This window comes from Meles meles, chromosome 3 (assembly GCF_922984935.1).
Source record: "Meles meles chromosome 3, mMelMel3.1 paternal haplotype, whole genome shotgun sequence".
In the NCBI taxonomy this organism is placed as follows: Eukaryota; Metazoa; Chordata; class Mammalia; order Carnivora; family Mustelidae; genus Meles; species Meles meles.
The window spans coordinates 57,644,467-57,661,652 of NC_060068.1; the positions used below are offsets into that span (position 1 = coordinate 57,644,467).

At 37.8% G+C, this 17,186-nt stretch overlaps 1 protein-coding gene across 19 annotated transcripts in view; it reads right to left on the reverse strand.

Annotated features, from left to right (window-relative positions):
- Positions 1-17,186, reverse strand: part of PAM (peptidylglycine alpha-amidating monooxygenase) — a 154,446-nt gene that overhangs the window by 35,590 nt on the left and 101,670 nt on the right. For 12 of the 19 annotated variants that reach the window (XM_045999632.1, XM_045999630.1, XM_045999629.1 and 9 more), the window contains one exon: positions 8,051-8,374. The exons of the other annotated variants lie outside the window; for them this stretch is intronic. In XM_045999632.1, coding sequence (XP_045855588.1) covers positions 8,051-8,374 — 324 coding nt within the window. The remainder of the gene's footprint in view (positions 1-8,050; positions 8,375-17,186) is intronic. 19 annotated transcript variants of the gene reach the window in all.

Genomic DNA, 17,186 nt, shown 5'->3' on the forward strand with positions numbered 1-17,186 from the left:
ACTTATGGAAACAGTGTCACTTCATTCAAAGTCTCTTTACCTTTGCATATTTAATTTTTCTTTAGTAAAATTTAACGTGACAGCGCAAGTGAATGTCTAGGTCGGTTCCGCCTACAACTTTTGCTGAAGCATCTTCAACAAGTATTCCCTACGTATACTGTCTATATAAGGCATTATGCTAGATTCTGGGAACACAAAGAAATAAAATACGGGTTTTGGCCTTAAAGAATGTGAATAATAAAATGAGAAAAAAATGGAAAACAAATACTTATGACAGGATGTGGTGCTGGAACACAGGAGAGGGTCCATAATCCTTCCTGGAGCTTGGCTGGGAAAGGGCAGGGTGAAGGTCAGACCTGGGAGGTTTCCCAGAGAAATAAACCCTTGTGTTTGCACTTAAAAGTAAATGGGGGTTCGCTGAATGCAGAAGTGGGCAGAGAATATTTCGGTCAGAAAGATCAAAAGTGAGGATGTTTACAATTGCAGAATGTTTCAAGATCTTTAAGTAATCTGGAAAGATACCTGTGTATGTCCAGGTGGGGTTAGGGGAGCAGCAGGCAAGATCAACAGACCTGGAGAGCTTGGACTGGAAAATGTACCTTACACCACACGATGGAATATGGATTTAATAATGAACTAATATTAAGTCTGAGCTGTGGTGTCTTGATCTCTACCATGAATCATTTTGAGGCATGCTGCAAGTATGTTATGAGTAAAGCACTGAGTTTGGGAATAATTTACTTTTGAAATATATTGGAGCACATTGAGAATGTCATTCTCACTCACGTGTCCTGATACGCCTTCTTGAGTTGAAGAGAAGTGGGGACAGTTACAGCCGGCACACTGACATTTGGAAACAGTTCTGGGCACAGCGGTAGATGTGAATGGGGATGCTCAGATGAGTAACATTCACCATCTATCACACTTGTCATAATAGGAAAAAAAAAGTATGCAAATTGCTGCTCCAGGCAACCGGGAGCCCCTGAAGGTTTTAAAGCATGGGGTGATATGACTAAAACTGTGTTTTTGAAAGTGAAATCTGGAGATAGCAGTATAAGCCCAACAATTAGGTATGTCTAAATAGATCCACAGATGGATAAATCATTCCCCAAAGAACATGTTTTAAATTATTTTAAAGTTGCTTGAATCTCAGGTTATATGTCATCCATTCTCATCTCGGTTACAGCTTGTCCATTCGGTGGTCATCATTCTGTGTCACTGACCAGCTCCTGAAGAGTCCAGATGGGCTTCCAGGAAACATGGAACCTCGTGACAACAGAGATATTGAATTGCTTTCATCAGATTCTCAGAGCCCAGAACCACTGCAACCAGATGGAATGTCTTGGGGGCAGGGATCATGTCGTATTTATTATTTTCACCAGCTCTTACGCAGGGTCTGGCCCATTGCAATAGCCTAAGAAATGCACTAGACAAAACTCTCTGACCCAGGCTCCACTTGTCTACATTGGTAGCTTTTAAACACCCTTAGCATCTTGTAATTCACTTGTACTATCTCTTTTTTACCCCCAGCACTGTGCTGAAGGCACTGTTAAAAGACTCAATAAAAATGATAGTGGGTTAATTATTTTCATTAAAGAAAAGAAAAAAATATCACGCTTCCTGGAACATTTCTGTTCAGGGGTTCGGCAGCAGGCATTGGAAGCTAGGTACTGGGGAAGGCCCAGAAATACTAATTCTGATAAGAAATACATGCAGTGTTCAAAAGAACTATACTGTCTGGGGACAAATGTAAATTTCATAAGATATTGGAAATTTTGTGTAATAAGCTTCAATCTGGCTCTGAATGATCCCAATAATCACTGACCTTAGATAGATAAGCACTCAGAAGTCTGTAAAAAGCACTAAGTTGTTAACAGCTATTTTGTCACATAGGAGAGTCCCTTTAGGGTGGAAATTTTCAAGAAGGAAAAGCAGAGTAAATATCTGGGATGTACTTACTAAAATGTATACTTCTGGTGAATTTTCAGAACAGTAAGATAATATGTAAGGAAATAAGAAGGTTAACACTGCGAGCAACCTGGCTTGTTTAGAACTGAGTCAACGCCAAGGAGAACTACATTGTGCATGGCAAATTTTTGGAGAGATTATATTTTCTTTATATGTTATTTCTTTATGTATTATTTATATAATATTATATATTATTTTAAATTTTATTTTCAAATATCATACAACATGTATTAAGTTTATCTACCCAGGACCTCAAAATTCTCGGGATTACCTACCCAAGACCTCAAAATTCTCTAGGTCCCTGTGTTCATTAGAAATTCTAATGTTAAAGGAAAACTGAGTTCATGTTCTCCTCTGTGAACATTAGCTTGGTTAACTGGTGTTTTTGCTTCCAATGTCACCATCTTTTTCATCATTTAGGTGGTTAAAGGCTATGCCTTTTAAGATTAAGTGATCAAGAATCCAGGCAATCATTTAGGACCAGTGGTACATGTATATGGAATCAATACTGAGGTCCTTCCAATCCCTGCCCATTATTACATGAGAATCACAGAATGCTAGTAGAGCAGGGGTCCCTCCCACGTCATTTTCTCATTTCACAGGAAAGGAACTGTAGGCTTGGGCCAGACTTTAGTCATCAATATCAAGGATCATTATTTTCTAATACCCAATTAAGAAATATTCCAAATCCTTATTAAGGAAATTATATGATAAAATATATTTGGGTTCTAACTTAAACGTAACATTTTCCATCACGGAGAAGTTAAAAATTAGAGTTCGGATTTCTCTCAGCCTTCATTTATGAAGTGATTCAGTCTATGACTAATGCTGTAGCCCTCCAGTTTTAATTTGAAAATTAATACAAATTTCTTATACATGACCTCGGGCAAACCATTCCCAAATCTAAGTGTCAGTTGCTCTAAATTCAGATGTCAACTAATAAGATTATTTCAGAATTCTTACATGCGTTATAAAGGTAGATGTGCAGTCATATTCCAGCTGTATATTTAGGAAAAAAGTTACTTTCAGAAAAAAAATAAACATTACTATTAAAATTGTATCAATAAATCACCGTAATTAATGAATTACACCTCTCCCAGAGAGAGATTAATGTTCATGATCAATGCTGCTTTCATATGAAATTATTAATAAGCATTTAAAAGGGCATTCATTCATCTGTGTTACAGAAGAACGAACAGAATTAAATAAAGTTGAGAAAAAATATAATTTCAAAGCCAGAGCTGTGACTTCACTTCAGTGGAACGGGGCTCTTCACACTTAATTTAAGTAAAAGACCCTGATGAAATCACTAGACAGCTTCAACAAGAACAGAGGGTAGTGGTGGCTTTTCTATGCTTGCAAATTCTCATCTAGTGAGGAAAAGATGCCTTATTTTATCAGGGACTGTTATTCATCAGAAGTGCCAGCAGTAACTATAATTAACTGAAACTACAGGAGAAATATTTATACTCAAGTCAGAAAGAAAACAAGACTTAAATTATAATGTTTCATTTAATGGGGATGAAGTGGGGGAAGAGAATTAAGACATAACTGGGGCTCAAAGCACTAGCAGAATTTCTTTTCTTCTTAAACTTTAATTGCAAACGAGATCTTCAACTTGGTCAAAATGTTTGGATACTGAATGAGAAAGGAGGATCAAAAGTAATCTACACCTAGGGGCGCCTGGGTGGCTCAGTCAGTTAAGTGTCTGCCTTTGGCTCAGGTCATGATCCCAGGGGTCCAGGATTGAGCCCAAATGCTCAGCAGGGAATCTGCTTCTCCCTCGGCCCCTCCCCCCCACTCATGCTCACTCTCAAATAAATAAAATCTTGAATAAAAAGTAATTTACACCTAATGTTATTATAATTGTAGATAAGATGATGGGATGATTGGACAGAAACCAGCCATCATATTTCCCTCTGGCCTTCCTATTATGTATGTATGAATGTATGTATCCGTCTATCTATTTTATGTTATTGTGAGAGGCAGAATAACAAAGTGGTTAAAAACCAAGACCTGGAGCAAGTCTGATTGCTTTGAATTGTGGTTCCTTGAGCTACGGCTCTTAAGGCATGTGACTTACTCTTTCCATGCCTCAGTTTCTTCCTCTCTAAATGCTTTTATAAATAAGGTTGTTATGGGGATTAAATAAGTTAATGCATCTAAAACACTAACCCTGGCTAACAGGGAAGGCTGTATGTGTTTTTATTATTTCACTATTCCCTCCAGAGAGAAAAGTCAGCAAATTGAATGCTTTATTTTACCCTGGGGATCCTATAAAATGTGAACCAGAGGTAAGCGTATGACTGAAATATGTTAGAAAGTGTGGACTCTGAGTGAGCTAAAAGTTGTCCACAGAAATTAAGTAAAATCCAAATATTCATAAGTGTATTTAAAGAGGCTGTGAGTTCTTTTAACTGATAAGAAGCATCACACAAATGCAGATATTATTTTTTGATGTCCAGAGGTATCAATATATGTTGAGTCAGGCTTCCGTATACTAGCAAATAGTACTTCAATCAAATCTGCCATTAAAAATAGCAATCTGTAGTTTTAAATTTATTTTTCAATGCTTTGGTTTCCAGAAGGCAACGAAAATAAAGACTAAGATTTTATACCCATCCTACTAATATTGTTTCATACAGATATCAAACTAACGGTAGCAACCAAATGATGTTAAGTGTAGAAAGGACTGTATTTGCTTCTCAGTTTACCTAGCTGAATATCTTCACAACTGTATATCATATATCACAAGTAAACATCAAGGCAGATTGATATAAGTGATCAGAGATTTCAAGAGCCCCAGGCTCCCATTATGGTAGAACACTGCCAAGTCATTTTCTGAATTTATCAAATTGGAGTGCCAAATTTTACAGCTTTCCTACACATTCCAAGAAAATACTCTCACGGGTGCTGCTTAAGTTAAAGTAATTAATATTTAGTTCTATTACTTTGGTGTTTAAAATTCTGAAATCTCAACCTGACATTAATGGTGGCAATTATAACCATAATTATTGTTAATGTATTACAATGTTTATTAAGTACTTTCTGTGTTCCACAGATCACAGGTAGTCCCTCAGGTAGTCCTGAGTCTACCACAAACAGTCACATCCAGATTTTTGAACGGATCAGTATTTCACCTTTGACCACTCAAATCAGCTGGATGGAATTCATTACTGTACTATAGTTCCAAAATATGGTCCAGTCAATGAAATCTCAGGTGCTGCAGCATAAAATGCCCCTGTATTGGGTTGCACTAATGCTATGAACGATGGACATCAGAACAGGGTCCTGAGTAGAATTCTCCAGCCTCTAAGCAGTGATGGTCCAGAGCTCTGGGAACGTGTATCTGAACTGGGAAAATCAATTAACCCCATATTTTGAGCACAACGGTAATGAAGTGTAAAGAACCAGACAGTGCACATTCTACTTTTAAGTTCAGTAATAAAGCCCCAGTTTTAAATTCAGACTGTGACCTCACTGAAATGGGTTAACTTCTCTAGGTTTCAGTGTCTTCTGAAAATTAAAATAGGTCTAAAAGATATATGAAATGAGTATGAGCTACAATATTGAGCAACATGATAGCCTTACATTTTTGTTTTAGTCATAATCTCATATGAGAAACCACCTTCTTCTCTGAAGCTAATATAATTCCTTACAGCACATGGGGCATTTTAGGGAGACAGTTAATTCTTCCAGACAATTAGGATCCCATTCTCAGTTTTGCCTGAAGTAAAGAAAAGGTGTGAGAAAAACAGTGGGAAATTATCCATCAAATTTATTCTCCTTATTTATACCCTAGGAAATACACATGAATTAGACTACTAATATATTTTATTTGGGTACTATATGCTAATAACTTCCTACTTTCTTCTTTACAAATGGAAGCTTCCTGAGGATAGGCCTTTCTCTGGCTTACACAAAGAAATGAAACATTTTCAGTTAAGGTTAGCTATTACATTGTGTTATGGTAAATGGTGAAAGGAAATTGAAAAGAAAAAGACTCAGAAATAGCTTACCTAAAAATGAGTTTCTCTATTTTAAATTTAATGTTTAAAAAGTTTCTGAATCAGGGTAGTGATGTAACACTAAAATAAATCATTTCAGAAAGGAAATACATGCACATTTCCTTTCTATAATTAGGATTCATGCTGTATGTTTCTATGACTCATTGTTTTATTTAATTCAGTGACATTTACCCACATATTTAAAGTCAAAGGGAATTTTCTGACCCAGATCATGCAGAATCATTTTCTCCCTGGGTACTGTCATTTTGACCACCCTATAAGGTATGAGATCTAGCAAGCAAAATGTACTTGGGGTATTTTAAATATATATTTTTAAAGATTTTATTTATTTATCTAACAGAGAGAGATCACAAGTAGGCAGAAAGGCAGCGGAGAGAGAGAGAGGGAGAAGCAGGCTCCCTGCCAATCAGAGAACTAGATGTGGGGCTCGATCCCAGGACCCCCAGATCACGACCTGAGCCGAAGGCAGAGGCTTAACCCACTAAGCCACCCAGGCACCCCTATTTTAAATACTACTTCCTTAGAAAAGCTAAATAGATTTTAGGAATACAGTACTTTAAGTCAAACAATGATTTCTACAATGGACACTTAGGATACCTATCAATAACTACCACATTTTTTCAAATTCAGGAGTGACAGAGAGAAGTCATGGAACGAGTGGCCTGCAACTCTAACATTTCACACTTGAACAGAATTGTGTTCTCACCAAAGAGGCCCTTCTGCCTTTTTTTATTTTCATGTTGTAAGGGTTACATTTACTGTCTTTCATGTGGGGGTTCAGGAAGACACTCGAGTTTGTTTATGAGATGGATAGGGGCATGAAAAACTGCAGATTTTCTAGGCACCACACTCAGAAATGTCAATTTCGTTGTTCTCTCATAGGATCCAGGAGTCTAGATTTTTCATAAGCACTCTACCTGGTTCCGATGCAATGCAGTTCAGGGACCCCCTCTTGAGAAACAGTTTCATTAGATAAATTTAGAAGAAGTCACAGCAGGGCTGATCCGATTTAAATATGAAGATGTAAAAATCTGGGTCCCAGTTAACATCCCGTAGAAACTATTAGATCAGTCCCAATGGACAGGGCTTGAAACTTCTGTGTGAGCAAAAGGCACCTCATGCTAATTTTTTTCAATTATAAATAAAAATCAGCTGGCTGTTGAATAATTTATGGCTTCCTGCAAAGCTGTATTTGAAAACACCAAGCTGGCAGCCTGCGCCATTCCAGCCCACGCATGGGCAGCTGCCATGCACCCATACCCGTTACTTTTTCAGAGATTATCTCCACATGCTGTATTATTTGGCTTTCCACATTAGCAAGTAACACGAAACAAACAATACGACAGAGGCCACAACACAGTTAAAGACAAAGGTGAGGCATCCAGAGCTTGCTGGTATAGAAACCCGAAGGGAATAAGGTATTGTCCTCTAATGTACAGAAGCCAGTCCTGGTTAGAAATAAAGATAAATCTGAAAGGTTCTGACTTGCTGGGGAGGTCCCCTCAGAAATAACTACTCAATTTTCCAATTAAGATAGTAATTGATAACAGAGCTTAAGAAATCAAAGTCATAAAAATGGTTCTATTTTACAAGTCAATTGGAAGAGAATGCTGGAAGCGTAACATTCCTTTGCAAGGAACTTAATTACCTTAAAAAAAGGTAGCATATAAGCATTTCATACACTGAGATTTTATATCTTGGGTGGTGAATTTTCAGTTGCTTTCCATCGAGCAAAATAGAGAATACCGATTTGGTAAGAATGTGTTACCCTGAATTTCAGGTGCCACCCTCCCCAGCTTGATCTAGATATTTTTGGTCCTAGTTATTCTGGCTCAGAGATTGAATGGACACCAAATTTATGTAGTATTGGACCAAAACAAAAACTCAAAGGTAATACCTGATAACTCACATCTGAGTAATTTTTTTTTTCCTTTTCCTGATGAGTTCTTTTGGTGGTAAGTTTTTTCACCCATTCATTTTTATTCCCTTCAGATTTTGCTAATGTGGATTGTAGCACTCCGCAACTCGTTCTTTAAAAGAAGCCCTAAACGCACCTCCTGTGTGTTCTGGCTCCCAGGTGCCTTCACCAGGTAGGGGCTGCTGTAAAGACAAAACTCTGCTTTCTGCTGGCCTCAAAGTAGACTCTAGTCTGTGGAATTTGTGAATTCTGTCTCTGATAAGAATAGCATTGCCCCTCTCCTCATGCTCTGCACTCTCTCTGGCATCAGATCGGCCAAGATCCTTCTTTTGGACTACGTTTGCAATCTCAGCTACCAGGTCTGATTCTGATTCTGCCTTTTCTGCAGGATTATATTTATGCACATGAACAACATCTTCCCTTTCTCCTAGCAGCTTGGAAAGTAGTGAATAGAAATCACCTGTGGAAAAAAGAGAAGACATAAAGGGTGGAGGGTTGGTAGGATTGCAAAATTTACAAAATTCTGTGCTTTAAGGATTCCATCTCTTGATTTAGCATAATAAGTAAGTGAGAAGGCTGCTCTCAGATGTTCAAGCAGGAGGGGAAAAACGATTTTCCAGAACAATAAAAAAAAAAAATAATATGCTTCCCATTTCACTTCATATATACTTATTCCTTCTGTTATCTCAGGAGCCAATAACACCAGATTACCTCTATTTGCATATTAGTGGAAACAAAACAATGTATATATGATTGCATGGCATGTTTCAATAAATGGTTTTCACAGTAGAGCTGAATTGATGTGGAAGTTAGGGTTCATCAGATTTCTAAAACTATTATCAACAGCTACATCAGGAACCAGCTACCTTCAGGGAAAACCCTTTGACGTTGTCTTTCAAAGCTTACTAGAGGATAATGTACAAGAAATTAAATGTATATTTTTCAGCATATGCTACAAAACACAAGAAATCTAACAGATACGCATCTTTTTGGAAATTAGAAAACCAAAGTTTTATTGCTATTATTTTGTTGGCTGTGCTCCCGTAGCTCCCGTTGTTCATTTTAAACAAGAAATGAACAAATTCCAGAAAAATAATTTTGCAAGAAAAGAATATTCTAAATTACTTTCAAACAAAAGAGAAGATCTTAATAAACTAGTATCATTGGAATGATTCATCACTAAAATATATTTTATGTCTTTCTATACTAAAAAGTAAACTTGGATAAGATAACCTAACTCCGTGACAATAATGATTTATAAAGCATTATGACAGATATAAAATATGACCATGGAAGTTTCATAAAGTATTTGAACCCTCATCACTTACATCTATGGCTTAAAGTCCATTTATATCAACTATGCGAATGGGAAACATGTTCACATTCTCAGTAGAAACATGAATCTGCTTTTTTTAAGCCAAACCCAAAAGTAACAAACACTCATTTCTACTTATTCTTCACCCTATTCCAAGTGCTGCTAATGAAATCAGTTATGACGATAGAGTACTATTGCTTCAATTTTAATTACATTTATAGCATGATCAGTTAACATTTACAAAATCTTATTTTTATAACCAGTAGGAAATGAAAATGATAATTGGTTTAACTATGACACATTCCACTGAAGAATATATGATTTAAAATCTGGTGCAAGGGGATGAGGAGTCTTTCCAAAATGATGCTAAGAGATCCTGTCATGTTTACAAATAGTCTTGGTTTAATGATTCAAAGTAGGTTTTCAATTCTTGCCCATGAAAGCAGCTTATCCCAGGTGAAATCTTCAATCAAAAAAATAATTACCAAGTAATAGGGCCAATCTCAGTAAAATGAACAAAGCAAATTACAACTCAACCACATCTTTTAGGCCACCGTGGCATTTGGCCTCACAGGAAAGAAATTAATCCATGGCTGCCAAATTTTCTGCCCACCCTCCCACCCCCGCTAAACATACATAGTTTAATGTGCTGTTGTGCAGTGCAACATGTATATAGAAAATAAGACAAAAGATTATTTCAGGGACAGACAAAAATCAGCATTTGAAAACTTGAATCCATGTCATTAGGCTAATATTGATGGAGGAATGCAGACTCACCACTCTGCATAGTTATTCAGGTGTGTGAGTAAAAATCTAAGAGCCGTGATAAAGTAGAAAATGCACAGCGCTCTGGTCCCTTTGAAATTGTCATTCACAATGATCACTGGGTTAGGAAAACAAACTTTAGCGATGTAATGGGTTTGGCTGCACACAGGCTGCACTGGCCTTATGAAAGCAAAGCTGCAGGGCTGCATCTCATTTATGGAGATTACATGTGTGAGAGAGAGAGAGAGAGAGAGGCAACTAAATGACTATCTCCTGCATCCTTAGGTGCAAACCAGAGAGTTTCTCTTCTGCGGTACTGGATAGATGAAATCCTGAAATGTTAAGTATTTTTCTGAGCCATATATATCTAACCTTGAGTGCAAAGGGTGGAGGAGAAAATAAACAGAGGAAATTGTGTGGTCTCTGCCCCAGGTTCATTTCTCAAGAGTCCCTTCTTTCTTCTCAGTTTACGGTACAGCCACACGGCTTCCCCTTCCTCGAATGTCAACTCTTAGATGTTTCTTCTTCTGGGACACACTCTCCCCAGTAACCAACTAGCTCCTGAGCCTTCAGATCTTACTTCAGTGTCACTTACGTCCAAGATGCCTTCCTTGATGGTCGGATTAGGGGTCTCAGCTCTGTGCTCCTGCAGCACTCAGGTCTTGCCCTGAATTTTTACTGTTACAATGTCTGTTGTGTATTTCCCAGGAGTGTTTGACTCCAACCCCGACACTTAGTGGCTATTCTGTGCCATTAAACAAGTTACTTAACATTATAAAGATAATGAATTAATACAACCTTTCAGAATTGTTTTGTGCATTTCAAGAAGTAAAAAGCCCAGTCTAGTGTATATTCTAAAGTAGGTATCACCAAACTGTAACTATTATAATTACCAGCAAAAAAGAAATAATCTCTAGTTGCGACACACACGTGCATCTGTTTCAGTCTGTAGTTTACCTAAAATTTTTTTTAAAATTCAGTTCTTATCTCGTATTCAAATATTGGGATTTTCATAATAATAAAAAAAAACTCTTTTAAATTTATAGCCCTATACTTTCTCACCAAGTCACTGTGGCTTTGTAGTGATTTGCTTCCTAGCTTTACCAAAGGAAGTGGTATTTGCACATTCTCTCTCTGTTTTTGGACAAAAAACTATCCCCACTCCAATGTTCTGGATGCCAGCCTTCCCAGTACCTCCGGAGCCTTTCCCAAATGCTTTCCTTTCTTTTCTTTTCTAATACAGATTCTTTGCCAAAGGCTTGACTCAGGTTAAAAGCACACTCACTCTGCAATTACCTTGAGTGGCCATGGAGGCAAGAGAGACCTTCCTCCGACGCACCGCATCTTTCCAACTTTTCTGCCTTCCCTTTCCTTTAACAATTCCAGCACTGCCTAACGGTGCTTTCTGCAATCATGGGAATATCCTTATACCTGTGCTGCCCAACAGGAAAGCCACTAGACACACGGGGCTATGGAGAACTTGTAATGTGGCTAGCGTGACTGAGGAATTTAATTTTTTTTTTAAAGATTTTATTTATTTATTTGACAGATAGATCACAAGTAGGGAGAGAGGCAGGCATAGAGAGAGAGGAGGAAGCAGGCTCCCTGCCAAGCAGAGAGCCCGATGCGGGGCTCGATCCCAGGACCCCGGGACCATGACCTGAGCCGAAGGCAGAGGCTTTAACCCACTGAGCCACCCAGGCGCCCCAGGAATTTAATTTTTAATTTTACTTGTTTTCAACTAATGTATAACCAATTTTAAATAGCCACATGTGGCCAGTGTCTCCCGTATTGGGCAGTGCAAGGCCACTTTACCCTTCCTCATATCCGAGGCCAAAGGCATCTGCTGCCACATTTTCTTTCATGCCGGTATGACTTCTTCACGAGTTGCTCAAGAGCTCCTAGTTGCCAAAGGCAAGAGACCATTCATCCTGACCAACTGGTCCCTTCAGAAACGCTCTTCTTATAACGTTGTTCTTTCTAGATCTTTTCCACCTGTCTTCTTTGCTTTCTCTTACTCTTCTGCCCAGCATATGAAAATGCTGGTGTTTTCTGAGGTCTATCCTTGGCATCGTTTCTTCCCCTGGTAAAGGTCCCTTCCTATCAAGAAATATCAGCCATTCCCCAGTCTTCAGCTGCTGCCTCTAGACAAATGACTCTCATATCTGGAGCTCTCTTACTACCAAATTGATAGCTAAAACTACCCTCTAGAAATTTCCACTTGGATGTCTGTTTCACAGGAATTTTGAACTCAACATGTCTAAAACAGAGCTCTTAATCTCCTCCTCAGACTTCATCCGTTTTATGGTATCTCTCTCGATGATGAAATGTGTCTTCGGTCAATCAGTCCAGAAAGCTGGATTCAACCCTCTGTCACCGGTGAATCACAAAGTCAACTGATTTGTCAACGCTGATATGTCAGTTCATTTTTTTCACTCCCTACTACCATGATTCATTTCAGATTCTTACCATCTTACCGTCTTCTCCCCTTCCTCAGAACCGATTTTCATCCCTGCCTTCAATGTCATCATCTGTCTGTAATGGTATGAAGCTGGCCCACCTCTGTGGAACTGACTTGCGATGGGAGCCCACAACCTGGACACTCCTTAGTTATACACCCCGCCTTTTCTCAGCTCTTTCCACCTATGTATTCCACAGTGCTCTTCTCTAATTTTATTCTGGCTCCCACTGCTAAAATGACCATGTAATTTATTTCCCAACCCGGGACATATCTGAGAAGAGAAAGGGTGTTGTTTAATATTTATACTAGGCATAAACTAGGACAATCCTGGAAAAACTGGGATATATAGTTACCCTATCTATTGTTGACAGAGATAACAGATAAACAAGTACTTTATAAACTATACATGATAATAATAGTAATAGCTAATATGGTTTGTGAGTTTAGCATTACCTAATTACTTTGCTGAGTTGCTTTATACAATTGAATACATTTAATATCTGCAAAATACCCCTTGTCCTCATTTTAGATGGGGAAATTAATGGCAAAGGACTAACCTGCACATCTAGGAGGAAGTGGACCTGGGATCCGAAGGAGCAACATGAATGAGGGGCCCACCTTCTAACTGATCACTTTATTGGATCCAGGTTGCCCCCAATCCCCCCTTTTTAAAAATCTATAATGGCCAATAAACCCTTTCCTGTGAAATTACCTTGGACCTGACAACTTTACTATATTTATTTATTTTTCTATTTAAATTAAATGCCAGGTGCTGGGTGTCTTCTTTAACAGAGCATGTTCCTTTTTGTCCTTTCCTGGCCTGTCTTCTTCATATTATAACATAAAATGGTTGTAAACTAGTCAGTATCTATGTATCATAGTGACTTGCACAAAACTGGCCTAAAGAATAATGGTTTGAAAAAGTAGAAATTTTTCCATCTCTTCAATAGTTTTCACTTCCCCGGCAATATACCTTACATGTCTGATCAAATTCTGTAAGATTTTCTAAAATTTTTTTTGTATATTTCAATTATCTGGGAAGGGACAGGTGGCAAGGGATAAATATGATTTTATGTGAAAAAATTTTTTTAAGATTTTTATTTATTTATTTGACAGACAGAGATCACAAGTAGGCAGAGAGGCAGGCAAAGAGAGAGGGGGGAAGCAGGCTCCCCACTGAGCAGAGAGCCCAATGCGGGTCTCGATCCCAGGACCCTGGGATCATGATCTGAGCTGAAGGCAGAGGCTTTAACCCACTGAGCCACCCAGGGACCCCATATGTGAAAAATTTTTTTTAAATCCTCTCATTTCTTCCTCACTATCATATTTCCAGTGATTAGTACTATTCCTATCACAGCAGGTCCTCAGTAAATTAATCTGCAACGAATAATAATTTGTTAAAAATGTCACCTTTTGCTTCTGCTATCAATAGCAATAAAAATACTTCTTTGATGATTTTAGGCTGCAGTGAATCTGTTTCTTTCTTTTTCTCACTCAAACTTTGATTCTTATCTTATAAAACCCAGAAATGTTCTAGTCCTTTTAAGTAACTTGGCTGCGTGGGTCTGGATTTGGAAAACATAACTGTGGTAGCAGCTAACGTGCCAGGAAAAAGAACACAGCACAGTAGGAGAAAATCTGAAAGACTACCAGTTCAACTCCCAATTCGTTAAGTTGTGGGCTTGCATTAACTCCTTCATGACTCAATGGGCATTTTTCTAGTTAGTAGGGACCATTCACTATTCTCTGCCATCAAGATGAAAATGTCTTTGGTTTACTTTCCGGAATATGGTGAGATAAACTGGAAGAAAAACATACATTGAAAAATTGGCCCATGAGTTGTTTTTTTAAAATCAAATGCTTTAACATTATTGAATTAAAAAAATAAGTATCCTTACTTTGAAACAGGTAAAAATCTTAATTATGGAGGCCTTTTAAAAAAATGATCAGGATCAATTTGGTAATCTTCAGAATATGAAGTCCCATTTCCCCCATGTGTCACTAGGACTTTATTACCTAAAACAAACAACTTTTGTTATTGCTCTGTGATTTCTGTGGTACCTGGAAAGTGAATAGGATGTTCATCAGCAGTTTAGCCACTGATAAAGTATGCCAGATAACCAAGCTAATGAGACTGCAACATGGAACATAATAACTAATTAATGAGAGAGAGATGAGGAATGGAAAAATAGAAGCATTTCTTTTCAGATTTTAATATTTTGGTTTATAACTCAGTCCTACTTGATTTTCCCCTCTGGCCACTTGATTCGGTTTATTAACTGTTGACTTATCACTAATATTGATTCTACCAGGGTTCGTGAAATAAAACATGATCATGACGACCAGCTCAAGGATCGCAAATGAAGCAAAACTTTATTTTTTTTTTTTGTTTACTGAATTGAACAAAGGAGACAAATATAGAAAAGGGGAAGTTAGCAGATGAGTTTTGCAACTACCATGCACACAGATGTATATCAGAAAGCACAACTGTGTAATAAATGATCGTTCTCATCTGCCTATTCCGCGATTAGGAAGCCAATTCAAAACAGCATCCTCTCAGCTTCCCCGAGCCTTGGGGGGTATTTAGAATTGTGTTTGATAGATGAGTTCAATATATAAAGACTTGTGAGCTGCTCGTAAATCATAATGAACCGATAAATTTTTAGCGAATGGGAATAAAAACAAGAATTTTATCCTCTTTCAAACAGCAAAATGGCATTGTGGGTTTTTGGAATTAGCCAAGAAGATGCTACTAAAACCACTTGTATTTTATTATGAAATGAAGGGAGTGTTCTATTTTGAACAAAGCAAAGAAATAGAAATTTTAGTTACTAAGTCTAGCCTTTGTATCACTCCTCTCAGAAATGGTTTACCAACAGTTACTTTAATAAGCGTTTACAGTAAACTATGGTCTTTTTAACTTGCAATTGTGTCCCCTTGATTCTGCTTATTTGATAAAACATGCCAATGGTAATTCATTTTTGTTAGCATAAAACCAGTGTGAAATTATTCTGTTTCACAGAAGGTGTCAGAAGACCTTTAACTATCTAGGGTCATGGAGTGTTTTCCCTCTACAAATTGTATTTTTGTCATATTCTCCCTGCCTTGGGAATATAGTCGCTCATGCTGACCTTTGAGTAGAAAGATTGATTATATGAGGGCACAAAGACTACAATGGGAAGAGTTTGAAGCAAACTGAATAAAACATGTTAAAGGCCCTTTCTGCAGCAAAAGAAATGCTGTCTGGCCCACAATGTACAGTAACAAGGACAACGGCTATTGTAGATTTTGACTTTCAGCTCTGCTCTGAGTTTTGGGTGTGTGTTTTTTTTTTAGATTTTATTTATTTATCAGAGAGAGAGAGAGCGAGAGAGAGCATAAGCAGGCAGAGAGGCAGGCAGAGGCAGAGAGAGAAGCAGGCTCCCCACTGAGCAAGGAGCCCAATACGGGACTCGATCCCAAGACCCTGGGATCATGACCTGAGCCAAAGGCAGCGGCTTAACCAACTGAGCCAGGCGCCCTGAGTTTTTTTTGTTTTTTTTTTTTTTCTTCAAGACATCAAATCTTCTCAATACAACTAACATAAATTTCAATATTGCACTTCACCTTGAATTATAAGGGAGAGAAACACCCAAAATCAGAACTCCTAATAGTAGTTGCACAGATTCTTGCTTGAAGCTGGTAAACCTCTTGGTTTCAGAACCTATTCTCGACCCAAACAATGCTGACAGAAAGCTTGGGTTGTATCACTGGTAGAGTGAACATATGTAAGAAATCATGATGCCTAAGAAATAAAGAGAACTTGTAAAACACACTTTATTTTCCTAAATGGGGCCAACTCTAAGTAGAGGATGTGTTCCTGTGTCTGCTCTGGAAAACCTCAATGCCACCCTTCTTATAATATAGTCCCCCAGAATTTGTTTCCTTCCCTTAGAATGAATGTCTAATTGAGTTTTATTGTTTAGCTTATTGTACTTATTACAGACCCAGGGAGTTCTTCACTTGCAATGGTTTCAAAGGATAGTAATGTTTCAGTTCATTGTGAATATCTACTAGTGTTTTTCTGCTTGGAGGCAGACATAATCAACTCAATCACAGATTAGCTCACCTGCAGACAAACAGGCTAGTCTCAAAGCAGTATGGGCAGGAATATACACATAATATACAGGCAATAAAAATCACGCTTGCCAATGATTTTTATAGCTGGAGGAAATGTTCCGTACATAGTATTTAAAAAACAGGATGCAAAACTATGCACACATGCTCTAAACATTGTTAAAATAATGTATCGATAACATATTTTTCACACTGACATGTACATATATACCCATATTCCTAGGGAATATATGAATTTTATTTGCTTCTTCGGATTTTTCTGTAAATTCTATTTCTTTTTAAATAAATATTATTTAGCAAATCAGTCAAATAAGCATTATGTTTTAAAAATCTCCCCACAGCTGGGGCACCTGGGTGGCTCAGTTGTTAAGCATCTGCCTTTGGCTTGGCCCCTGATCCCAGGCTCCCTGCTTATCGGGGAGCCTACTTCTTCCTCTCCCACTCCCCCTGCTTGTGTTCCCTCTCTCTCTGTCAAATAAATAAATAAAATCTGATAAATAAATAAATGAAACCCCTACAGACTTAATTAAAGCTTCATTAAAATATGTCCCATTGTTGCATGATCCAGGACAACCTGACAGAAAGTTGTCATATAATGAGGCTCTTCTGGTATCT